The sequence below is a fragment of the Somniosus microcephalus genome, chromosome 12 (genome assembly GCF_052327205.1).
Source record: "Somniosus microcephalus isolate GS21.2 chromosome 12, FLI_Smic_1.0, whole genome shotgun sequence".
Lineage (NCBI taxonomy): Eukaryota > Metazoa > Chordata > Chondrichthyes > Squaliformes > Somniosidae > Somniosus > Somniosus microcephalus.
The window spans coordinates 31,313,226-31,325,981 of record NC_140998.1 but is presented as its reverse complement, the minus strand read 5'-3'; the positions used below and the strand labels follow the sequence as shown (position 1 = coordinate 31,325,981).

At 45.5% G+C, this 12,756-nt stretch overlaps 1 protein-coding gene across 1 annotated transcript in view; it reads left to right on the top strand.

The window, feature by feature from the left end:
- Positions 1 to 7,763, top strand: part of LOC147109106 (prospero homeobox protein 1-like) — a 66,489-nt gene extending 58,726 nt beyond the window's left edge. The window contains exon 5 of the mRNA XM_086004176.1: positions 6,199 to 7,763. Coding sequence (XP_085860302.1) covers positions 6,199 to 6,384 — 186 coding nt within the window. The 3' untranslated portion in view covers positions 6,385 to 7,763. The remainder of the gene's footprint in view (positions 1 to 6,198) is intronic.
- The last annotated feature ends 4,993 nt before the right edge of the window (positions 7,764 to 12,756 follow it).

The following is a 12,756-nucleotide window of genomic DNA, read 5'->3' as shown; positions in this document are numbered from 1 at the left end:
CAAGTTTTAAATAAAAATGTACCATCATGAGCAATAATTAATCGCTCTGTTTAATAATATATTCCATTCCCTTTCTCAGTGTGACAGTCCTCTGTTTTTCCCTCTTCTGCCCTACAATTGCTGCCAATCCAAGCACCTCCAGCATTGTAAGGGCAGGCCACCTGCTCTGGGGTGAGTGCTTATTGGTGCTCCTTAGTTGGCCCCTAGCAGGAGTACAGCAGCAGTCTGGCAGTGACTCTCCCTATGACTCCCCCACCCCCCCCCCCCTCCCCCCCCACCCTCCTATCTTCCCTCCTCCTCACAATGGGGAGGTGTGAACAAGCGAGTCCATTCAGAACAATGCAGTTTGAATCAGGATCTGTGGCACGTAGATTAAACCCACGCCGCTCACCTTTATAGCACTACACATTATTACTCAAACATGCTCCCTCTGCTTGCCACTCCTTTAGCCAGGGAACTTTGAGATGGTTTCCAGCAAGTGTGGAGAGCATTTAGTGCCGGTCAAACACCAGAGTTCTCCCATCCACCCCTCACATCGTCCACCCCTCACATCGTCCACCCCTCACATCGTCCACCCCTCACATCGTCCACCCCTCACATCGTCCACCCCTCACATCGTCCACCCCTCACATCAGCCCTCCAATATCGAGGTAACTCCCCTCCCCCTACTCTCAGACTGTCCTCCTTATCGTCAATCACAAGAGCCACGTTTAATGTCCTTCTCGCTGATGTCAGGCTTGTTCCAGGTAACTCGCTATGAAACATTCATCAAGCAAAGTGTGGGAATCGGAAGCCACACGGTCGCACTAAAACAACCCGGGATTAACTGATTCACACGCCTGAGTGGGGCTGAAATCAGGATTGGCGCGGGATGCTGAGAAATGATTCTTTGCATTCTTACAGTGGGAAGTTTGCAGGCAGAGATTAGGATTGTTTGCTTTACCTCAGCGCTAAGACATTCCATTCCCAGGCACAGCTTTGTAAAAGCAGAGAGAGAATATCTCTTGCAGCAAGCGTCCCACTGCATGTGTTGGAACTTATCTCGTATCACACGTATCTCCAGCGTGTGTGTAATCAACAGACAAAACCTGAACCGAAATGAATAAAAAGGGAAACTGCTGGAAATGTGAAGGAGATTGCGCAAGGCCTCAAAGAGGTTAACGTTCTGGATGGAACCCTTAATCGTCAGAAAAGTTGGGATCAAGGACCGTGCCAGACACGTTAGCCTGTCCTCCTCTTTCAGAGGCTGACTGGCCTGTTGTGCATTTCCAGTATTTACTCATTTTTGTTTCAGATTTCTAGCATTTTGCAGTATTGCATTTTATCTGATGCATTCTGTGCAGGAGGGCTCATTGGCAGAGAGCACTGGAACCATGGTGTGGTGTTGGGTTACCAGTTTATGCTGCACGCAAACGAACCTGTTACCACCCACTCACATGCACCTCCCTGCGGGGAGAGAGAGAGAGAAAAGGCTCATCCTAGAGGCTGTTATGGTATACCTCCTGTCCAGTGGCTGGATATAGAGGGCTACTGGGAGCAAATATCTCACCCATTGCACTTACTCTCAGCAGGGACAGACTGAGAGATGGGAAGGGGAGTGAATTATGAAAACATCTTATCAAATTCTACTTTTAAACAAACACATTTCAACATCATGTCTAGCAATTATCATATTCATAATTTTTAAGTGTTGTGATTTAACACCTATGCCAATTAGTTTATCAACACTCTGTATCCCAGACATAGACTTTCTATCTGTTTGAACATAAGAACATAAGAAGTAGGAGCAGGAGTAGGCCATACGGCCCCTCGGGCCTGCTCCGCCATTCAATAGGATCATGGCTGATCTGAATCTAGACTCACGTCCACTTCCCTGCCCTCTCCCTGTAACCCCTAATTCCCTTATCTGCTAGGAAAATGTCTATCTCCATTTTAAATTAATTTAATGTTGCAGCTTCCACAGCTCTCTGGGGTAGCAAATTCCATAGATTTACTACCCTCTGAGTGAAGAAGTTTCTCCTCATCTCAGTTTTGAAAGGGCAGCCCCTTATTCTAAGATTATGCCCCCTAGTTCTAATCTCACCCATCAGTGGAAACATCCTCACCGCATCCACCCGATCAAGCCCCCTCACAATCTTATATGTTTCGATAAGATCGCCTCTCATTCTTCTGAACGCCAATGAGTAGAGTCCCAACCTACTCAACCTTTCCTCATACGTCAACCCCCTCATCTCCGGAATCAACCGTGTGAACCTTCTCTGAACCGCCTCGAGAGCAAGTATATCTATTCTTAAATATGGAAACCAAAACTGTATGCAGTATTCCAGGTGTGGCCTCACCAATACCCTGTATAACTGCAGCAAGACTTCCCTGTTTTTATACTCCATCCCCCTTGCAATAAAAGCCAAGATTCCATTGGCCTTCCTGATCACCTGCTGCACCTGCATACTAACTTTTTGTGTTTCATGCACCAGGACCCCCAGATCCCTTTGTACGGCAGCACTTTGCAGTTTCTCTCCATTTAGATAATAACTTGCTCTTTGATTTTTTCTGCCAAAGTGCATAACCTCACACTTTCCAACATTATATTGCATCTGCCAAATCTCTGCCCACTCACTTAGCCTGTCTATGTCCTTCTGCAGGTTTTTTTGTCCTCCTCACTCACTGCTTTCCCTCCCATCTTTGTATCGTCGGCAAACTTGGATATGTTGCACTCGGTCCCTTCCTCCAAATCGTTAATATAGATTGTAAAGAGTTGGGGTCCCAGCACTGACCCCTGCGGAACACCACTAATTACTGATTGCCAGCCCGAGAACGAACCATTTATCCCAACTCTTTGTTTTCTGTTAGATAGCCAATCTTCCACCCATGCCAGTATATTACCTCCAATCCCGTGATTTTTTTATCTTGATCAGTAATCTTTTGTGTGGAACGTTGTCAAATGCCTTTTGGAAGTCCAAATACACTACATCCACTGGTTCCCCTTTATCCACCCTGTATGTTACATCCTCAAAGAATTCGAGCAAATTTGTCAAACATGACTTCCCCTTCGTAAAACCATGCTGACTCTGTCCTATTAAATTATGTTTATCCAAATGCTCTGTTACTGTATCCTTAATAATGGACTCCAACATTTTGCCAACCACAGATATTAGGCTAACTGGTCTATAGTTTCCAGCTTTTTGTCTACTTCCCTTCTTAAATAAGGGTGTTACATTAACAGTTTTCCAATCTGCCGGGACCTTTCCTGAGTCCAGGGAGTTCTGGAAAATGATCACCAATGCATCCACAATCCCTACCACCACTTCTCTCAAGACCCTAGGATGTAGGCCATCAGGTCCGGGGGATTTATCTGCCTTAAGTCCCATTATTTTACTTAGTACCATCTCCTTAGTGATTTTAATTGTGTTTAGCTCCTCCCCCCCCCCCCCCATTGCCCCCTGTTTGTCCAGTGTTGGGATATTTTTAGCGTCCTCTACTGTAAAGACTGATACAAAATATTTGTTCAGTGTCTTTGCCATCTCCTTGTTCCTCACCACTAGTTTCCCAGTCCCATCCTCTAAGGGACCAACGTTCACTTTAGCCACCCTGTTTCTTTTTATATAGCTGTAGAAACTCTTGCTATCTGTTTTTATATTTTTTGCTAGTTTACTTTCATAATCTATCTTCCCTTTCTTAATTAATCTTTTAGTTATTGTTTGCTGGCTTTGAAATGCTTCCCAATCTTCTATCCTCCCACTAGAATTGGCTACTTTATATGCCCTTGTTTTCAGTCGAATACTATCCTTTATTACTTTACTAAGCCACGGATGGCTGTCTTTTCTTTTACTCCCCTTTTTCCTCAGTGGAATATATTTATCTTGAAAGATGTGAAATATCTCCTTGAATGTAGACCACTGCTCTTGTACCGTCTTACACTTTAATCTGTTTTCCCAGTCCACTTTAGTCAATTCTGCTCTCATACCTTCATAGTCTCCTTTATTTAAGCTCAGTACGCTGGTTTGAGATCCAACTCTCTCACCCTCAAACTGAATTTGGAATTCAACCATATTATGGTCACTCACTCCAAGGGGATCCTTTACTAGGACATTTTTTATTAATCCTGTCTCATTACACAGGACCAGATCTAAGATTGCCTGCCCCCTGGTTGGTTCAGTTACATACTGCTCAAGGAACCCGTCCCTAATACACTCTATGAACTCTTCCTCAATGCTGCCATGCCCAATTTGATTAGTCCAGTCAATATGAAAGTTAAAATCCCCCATGATTATAGCTGTTCCCTTATTACAAGCCCCAACTATTTCCTGATTTATACTCCGACTAACAGAGTTGCAACTGTTAGGAGGCCTATAGACTACGCCCACTAGTGACTTTTTCCCCTTATTATTCCTTATCTCCACCCAAACTGTTTCACTATCCTGATCCTTTGACCCAATATCATTTCTGACTATTGCAGTGATTCCATCCTTGACTAACATAGCAACCCCACCTCCCTTTCCTTCCTGTCTGTCCTTCCTAATTGTCAAATACCCTTGTATGTTTCGTTCCCAGTCATGATCATCTTGCAGCCATGTTTCCGTAATGGCCACCAGATCATACCCATGTGTAGTTATTTGCACCGTCAACTCGTCCATTTTGTTACGAATGCGGCATGCATTCAGATAAAGAACTTACAAATATGTTTTCTGACAATTTATTCCTGCTTTTACCCCTTTTACTACTTTACCTTTATCATTATATACATTCTGTCCCTTCCTGACACGCTCTGGTTTTTAATTCCCCCACTGCTACCTTGCTCTATTGCCTTCTCCGCTGTCATTTTTATTTTTCGCTCTCTTAAACCCCCCCCCCCCCCCCCACTAATCAGTTTAAAGCCCTCTCTACAGCCCTAGTTATTCAATTCGCCAGGATTCTAGTCCCAGCACTGGCCAAGTGAAGTCCGTCCCAACGGAACAGCTCTCGCCTGTCCCAGTACTGATGCGCACCACATAGGGCACTGTACCTTAAAGTGCATGTACTAACCTGGTGCTGTTCTCATATTGGCACTGTCCTGTCAATGGGTCACCTATCTGTGTTTGTCCTCTCAGCTACCACAGTGGGACAGGGGAATCTAAAGAGTAGAGGAAATAGTTTTTCGCTTCCCATTTCTCCCATTCCCTGTTCTCCTGAAAGTGCTGAGTCCTTGCTGAGGTACGGTTCCTCGGGTGACACTTGCACTCCCATAGCTTACCCAAGTAGCCATTATTAATGCAAAAGCCTTGACGGTGAGCTCCGGCCGGCTATCCGACCACAAAAGCCATCGCCGCCAATTCCAATCCTGCCCTCCGCAATATCGAAACAGACTTCCAGCAGCAGTCACTGGATAGTGATCTGGAGCAGAAACACTGGATGATTTTCCCCCCTCCTCCTCAGCTCAGTGAACGAACAACAGCTTGAATTTATATAGCGCCTGTAATGTCCTAAGTTGCTTCACATGAGCGTTATCAAACAGATTTCGACACTGAGCTGCATCAGGAGATATTAGTGCAGGAGACCAAAAACTTGGTAGGTTTTAAGGAGCATCTGAAAGGAGGAGAGAGGCAGAGAGGTTTAGGGAGGGAATTCCAGAGTTTAGGGCCTTGGCAGCTGAAGACCCCGCCGCCAATGGTGGTACGATTAAATCGGGGATGTGCAAGAGGGGCGCAGAGATCTCGGAGGATTGGGGGAGGTTACAGACATAGGGAGGGGTGAGGCCATGGGAACAATTTTAAAACAAGGATGATAAATTTTAAATCTAGGCATTGATGGATCGGGAGCCAATGTAGGTCAGCGAGCACAGGGATGATGGGTGAACGGGACTTGGAGCGAGTTAGGGAACGGGCAGCCGAGTTTTGGATGAGCTCAAGTTTATGAAGGGTGGAAGATGGGAAGACCTATTGTAGCACCTCACCGATTGTAGATGCCTCTCCATCTATCTCAGCGTAAACTGGGGATCAAACCTGGGACCTCCCTGGTCCGTGTGGTTTGGGTCCTCGCCGGGTAAACACGCTGAGCCATTGAGAGGGCCTACAGGGAGATAAGGAAATGATCTAATAAATGAAAGGGAGCTGAAGAAACATTTTAAAACTACATTTCACTGGCTGGAAAGTGGCTGTTGTTTTGTAGGGTTTGCTGCAACCTACTGAATCATCGCATTTGCTATTTTTTTTCTTTCCTCAGATTCCCAAGAAGTTTTTGGAAGTTGCGGAAGTGACACTTCGAGAGTTTTTTAACGCAGTCTATTCTGGGAAAGACTCTGACCCTTCCTGGAAAAAAAGCATTTACAAGGTGATCTGTAAACTGGACAGCGAGGTCCCTGAGGTGTTTAGTTCTATGGGGAACCTGCAGGACATCCTGTATGATTAGTACTGTGGTCTGCACCAGCCTCTGGTAGTGAGGGAGGGGGAGGGGCAACAACCTGCAGTGCCGCACATCCTGTTACTAGGGGACAATTGGAGCTTTCAAGACTGAGATCGATGGGTTTTTGTTGGGTAAGGGTATCAAGGAATATGGAGTTACGGCAGGTAATGGAGTTAAGGTGCCGATCAGCCATCACCTAATTGAATGGCGGCGCAGGCTCGAGGGGCTGAATGGCCTACTCCTGCTCCTGAGTTCAAAGTGAGCTTCATTGCCTCTTCACCCCCTGCTTCACCTTCCCCTTTACATGTAGCAGATCACATCAATAGGAATTTCTCTGTTATACGGAATGAGAATTCCTGTTTGTAAAAAGAATGATTCAATGGACTCATTGAGGACAGTCATTATAAATATGAGCCTGCCACAGTCTTCACTGTGATAAAAATTAACGTTGGCAAGTTCCTTTTTAAAGAAAAGGACATCCTCCCAGTGGGTGGTGCTGTGTATTCAAGCACTGACACATGGGTACCGCAGACTGGGAGGGCATTGATTCAATCCCCATCCCACTGGGTTTCTAATTGGAGCACCGTTCAGCAAGGGTGGAGGAGTCTGAGGGGGAGAGAAAGTCCGATGGGGATGTCATCACCAGCCAAAGGGGGAGCTCCAGACGTCTGGAGGCAGGCTGCCAGCCCTCCAAGCTCTACGGCCCAAGGCACTGGAGGCCAAGCAGGACTTCCAAATACAGCAGGATGTAAACCAAGGCTGCATGCCCTTTATCAGAGGGTAGGTGAACACCCTCAGCAAATATTAATATTTTTTTTTAAAGAGGTGATCTCGTGTAAAAAGATAGGAGCAGGAGGCCAAAGCCGTCTCGATAGGGAGGGAAGGATCAGAGGTCGGGTTCTAAAACAAATCCCCGGCTCCCACTGAGACACTCCCGTGCGTGGTCCGATGGCTGGTTATAGAGTTGGTCGGGCAGAAGAAGTGAGCGCGTTCTCAGCCGGGCTTCTTGACTGGAGAAGATGGGGTAAATCTGCTGAGACCCTGCGCCATCGATGGATGGAAAATAGTGGGCAGCGCGCACGGGATTTTCCGAGCAAGCGAGGCTCTGTCGGCAGCACCGGATCTCAGAGAATCGTATCCAATGTGTGCAACAGGAAGAACAAGTGGGGTGGGGGAAAAGGGCACTAAATAAAATTAAAATTGTGCCCTCGCACATACAAAAAAAAATTATATTCTCCCACTTTTGCTGCCTCACCAGCCTCCTTGAAGGAACAATGCACCTTGAAGGGCTAGTTTGACATTTCATTTTGGATTTCTGTTATTATTGATAGGCAGTAAGAATTAATTAGTTTAGTTGGTGGCCAACCAGATGGTTTATTTTCAGGCAGGTTGTGGCACATAGATGATTGCTTCTGGCTGTCGCTCGAGTGATGCCATCGCATGAGAGATCAAAGGGCAGGGGTGGCATCACTCTGCATGCTTATTTTGCCCTTATAAAAATGTTTCTTCTGCACTTTATTTATGTTGTGAAGGTTTCCTCTGTGCATTTTGTGTGGCAAAATTGTAAACTCGTTCTTTATTACATAGAATTTTATAGCACAGAAACAGGCCATTCGGCCCAACTGGTCTATGCCAGTGTTCATGCTCCACACGAGCCTCCTCCCACCTTACTTCATCACAGCCTATTAACCTATGCTTCTATTCCTCTCTCCCTCATGTGTTTACCTAGCTTCCCCTAGTCGTCTCACCCACTCCCTGTGGTAGCGAATCCCACATTCTCACCACTCTCCTAAGGTAAAGAAGTTTCTCCTGAATTTCTCATTGGATTTATTACTTACTTTATAAGCACGTACAATTTTGCATGCACAGAAAGCAAAGGAACTCTCTTCTGCCCCACCCCCCAAGTTTACTTGGAGTATTTCTAAACTTTGCAATGAATTCTAAAATGGAAATGGAGTGAGTTATAAAAATGCAGGATTTATTAGGAGGATCTGGGCTTGTTCTCACCAGAGAGGATAAGGTAATCACACCCGGTTGCTCTGCCGCAGTTGGGAGTGGCACTGACAGAAGCATCCATACACCAAATATATACACGCACAAGCTGTGCAGTACCAGTCTTGAATGAATTGTTGCCTTTTACCTGGTGTGGATACAGGAGCTGTCATTAAGGTGCAAGGATGGTACAGTACTATACAGGGTGGAGGGAACAGTAGACATTAGCACTGAGATAACTTTGAGCTGTTCAAAGTACCCTAAATGACAGGAATGAATTGTTCCTGAGTACTGCACCATTACCCTACCTGACTGACTTTGCTGTACGTTTTATGCCTATGGGTCAACACTGATTATTTGCCAAAGCAGCTCTAAATCCCAATGAGGGGTGACATAAATCAGTCATTCATGAAAGAAAGACTTATGAAATAATACTGAGCAGCCTGCGGGTGGCGCTGTCCAGGGAGAGTATAAATACTCGGGCACGGGCCCAGCTTGCGCAGGACATTCTTAACAGGAACTAGTGAAGGACACAACTAGACCTCCATGTTGTAAAACAGTCGATTAAAGCTTTGTTTAACCCTTAGACCAAGTGCCTAGTAGTTTTCTTATGTCAAGGGGTAATTAAGATTTTCCCAAACTTGGGCAAATTGGACAATTTCAGATGGGTTGAAACTTCCAGTTCAATCCCAGACCCAATCTTTTACCTGTCAGCATCTATCAGTGATTTTTTATTTAAATTCCCCCTACACACACACATTTTTCTGTCACTTTAGGCCTCCCTGTAGAACACACCATTCCCCACAGAGAGAAAAGCTTCCTAAACGCACTAACTCTGGAGCACGTTTGTGTCTCCCCACCATCCTTAATTGTGATTGAAGTTTAATCTGCTCGTCGCTAAAATTTCTGCCCGTCCTTTTCCACTTCCAGCAGTCAACATCAGCGAAGCTGCCTTTGTGATTGCACTGCCTAATATGGGAAAGTATTGTAAAATTCACATGGCTGTGAAAAGCCCACATGGTATTCCGAAAGCAAGCAAGTCTCTTGACTGCAACCGCCTCTCCTGCACAATGCATTCGCCTGGAAGCTTTATGATTTAGATTGAGGGCAAAACTAGAGAACACGAGCAGAAAGCTAACAAGCCTGAAGTGATATTAGAGGTCGGAAGTTCTGTGGAATCTTGATTACCCGTCATAATGGAGGACAATCGAAATTAGCACAAATCAAGCGTCTTCACATTTTACCGCACACGTGTAGGACAGCACAGGAATGAAGACACTGTTGTGAACTGTCACAGCCAATCCCCTATCTATATCTTCACAACTGAATTTTACATGGCTTCTTTATTTACAGTGTGTCAAGCGCACTTTATGATGATCACTTAAACAATCAAAAGCTATACAATTATCTGCATTTAGTTTACCTAAAAGGGTAATTTTCCTTCCATACACAAAATGACACCAGTTGCAAACACTAAACCTTGAGATCCTGAAGAAATCACGATTATATCTGATTATTCATTCATATGTTTTTTTTTACAGCATTGTACCTTTTCAATGCAAAGCAATCAGCCCTAACTCCTGCCAGGCTGCCAACCCCATACCCCAACTCCCACTGATCTGGCAAGACCATCTGACCATTTCCCTAACTCTTGCTGACCTTCTGACCAAAAGCCCTAATTCCAAGGCCTGATTCCTATTGGTCCCCAGACTCAAAGCAAATAATTTGAAGGGGAAACGTTTTCAGAGCGACGGAGAGCGGGACAAATTGGATAGCTCTTTCAAAGAGCTGGCACAGGCACCATGGGCCAGATGCTCTCCTTCTGTTCTATATCATTCCAGAACTCCCATGAAAATTCTCTTGGATAACTGAGAGCGTGGATACTGGGAGTTTCCGCTGCAGCACCCCCACCCCCCCACTGCCCACCCACCCTTCCTCACCATAGTGGTACAGACTTCTCCTCAGCAAACACAGTTAATGCTGTGCAAATAACCTACTCCATAAAAAAACAGCTGGATAACTGGTTAGAAATGAAGTTCATACTCCTCCAATAGCCCATTGATAATACAGGCCAGGTATCCACAGTAGATAGTGTGTTAGCAGATCTTAGCCAGGGGCTGCAATAAGGGCACCTTAATCCACCTCAGCGCCCTTGGGTTAGGTTGGAGGAAACTGGCCGGGGGACCACTCCACTCCTGATTGTGTCCAATTCTGGGCACCGCACTTTAAGAAGGATGTGAAGGCCTTAGAGAGGGTGCAGAAAAGATTTACGAGAATGGTTCCAGGGATGAGGGACTTCAGTTATGTGGATAGACTGGAGAAGCTGGGGTTGTTCTCCTTAGTGCAGAGAAGGTTGAGAGGAGATTTGATAGAGGTGTTCAAAATCATGATGGGTCTAGATAGAGTAGATAGAGAGAAACTGTTCCCATTGGCGGAAGGGTCGAGAACCAGAGGACGCAGATTTAAGGTGATTGGCAGGAGAACCAAAGGCGACATGAGGAAAAACATTTTTACGCAGCTTGAGTGGTTAGGATCTGGAATGCACTGCCTGAAAGGGTGGTGGAGGCAAACTCAATCGTGGCTTTCAAAGGGAATTGGATAAGTACCTGAAGGAAAAAAATTTGCAGGGCTATGGGGAAAATGCGGGGTAGCGGGACTAGCTGAAGTGCTCTCGCAAAGAGCTGGCATAGGCTGTAGCCATTCTATGATTCTATGATTGCTATTCAGAGACCTCTGCTGGAAGCGTATGTTGGGTGAGGTGAGGATCAAGCTCTGCTACTGTGCTACTTACAGCCAAACAGCCTCCGAGTACTCACTGCTTCATTTGTCTCCCTCTCAGATGTAATTGCACCCAATTCATATTATACATAGTCTGTATGGAACAGACTTCATGGCAGTGCAGCTTATACACGGTCGAAATGGAGCAGGTTCAATGGGCTGCAAGGCTTTTCTCCCCATTCCATACATTTTTATCGATCACCAAACTTCTACCCTGGGCTGAAAATAATCTGCAGGCCTGCTGCAATCATTTCATATAAGCATCGTTTTTTAGCAGTGGTACATTGGAGCACTAGTGAACAATACCAAAAAGTGGGGAGATGCAGATTCATTTCCTCATTCTGTTGAATTCCTGAGCTTAGCCCTGCTGCTGGTAAGAGCTCAAACTGGATGGGGACACCCCACTATAGTGTATCTACTAGCAGTTGGTGAAGAGCAAGAATTGTTAGTGGCCTGAAGATCTGGGCCCTTGCTGGAGCACAGTTCCATGATACGGTCCTTCAGTATCTCCCCTAATTGGTCATTATTCACGTGTGAGCCCAGACGGTGAATATTAGCTGGTCAATCTCAACAGCTGACCCCGATCCTGCCCTCAACTAAAAACATAAGAACAAAAGAAATAGGAGCAGGAGTCGACCATTCAGCCCTTTGAGCCTGCTTTGCCATTCAATATGATCATGGCTGATCTTCTACCTCAACTCCACCTACCCGCACTATCCCAATATCCCTTGATTCCCTTAGTATCCAAAAATCTATTGATCTCTATCTTGAATATAGTCAATGACTGAGCATCCACAGCCCTCTGGGGTAGAGAATTCCAAGGATTCACCACCCTTCGAGTGAAGAAATTTCTCCTCATCTCAGTCTTAAATGGCTGACCCCTTATTCTGAGACTGTGACCCCTAGTTCTAGACTCCCCAGCCAGGGGAAACATCCTCCCTGCATCTATCCTGTGAAGCCCCTGAAGAATTTTATACGTTCAACGCGATCACCCCGCATTCTTCTAAACTCTAGGGAACATAGGCCCCGTCCACTCAATCTCTTGTCATAGGCCATACCCCCCACCTCCCAGGCAACTGATACTCAGTTTTCCCCATCTTAATCCAGACAGGGTGGAGGCAAATTTGGCATCAACTATCGTTGCCCTGGCTGAAACCTAGAACCTTCTCCGTCTGTATGGCTCAACTACTTAACGGATAAATGCGTGGAGCCATTGCCGGAGCCTTTAATTGCTTTACCAGTTTTGAAGACAGTGAAAGCTGCACCAAAAATCAAACCAAGATGAAAAACGTCTTCTGTTGAATATATAACAACTTGTAAAATGGATGGGCCTGTAAACTTACTGACCTTACTAACTGGGCAGATTACCCTAGAATAGTACAACACAGAAGGAGGCCATTTGGCCCATCAAGTCTGCGCTGGCACTTTCCAAGAGCAACCCAGTTAGTCCCACTCACCCCCTCTTTCCTCAAATCATCTCCAATTCTTTTCTCCTTCAAGTATTTATCCAATTCCCTTTCGAAGGCTGCTATTGAAGCTGCATCCACCACACCCCCTGCAAGGTCAATTTTTTTTAAGTAAACTGGGTGCCTGAAAATCTGTCAGTGC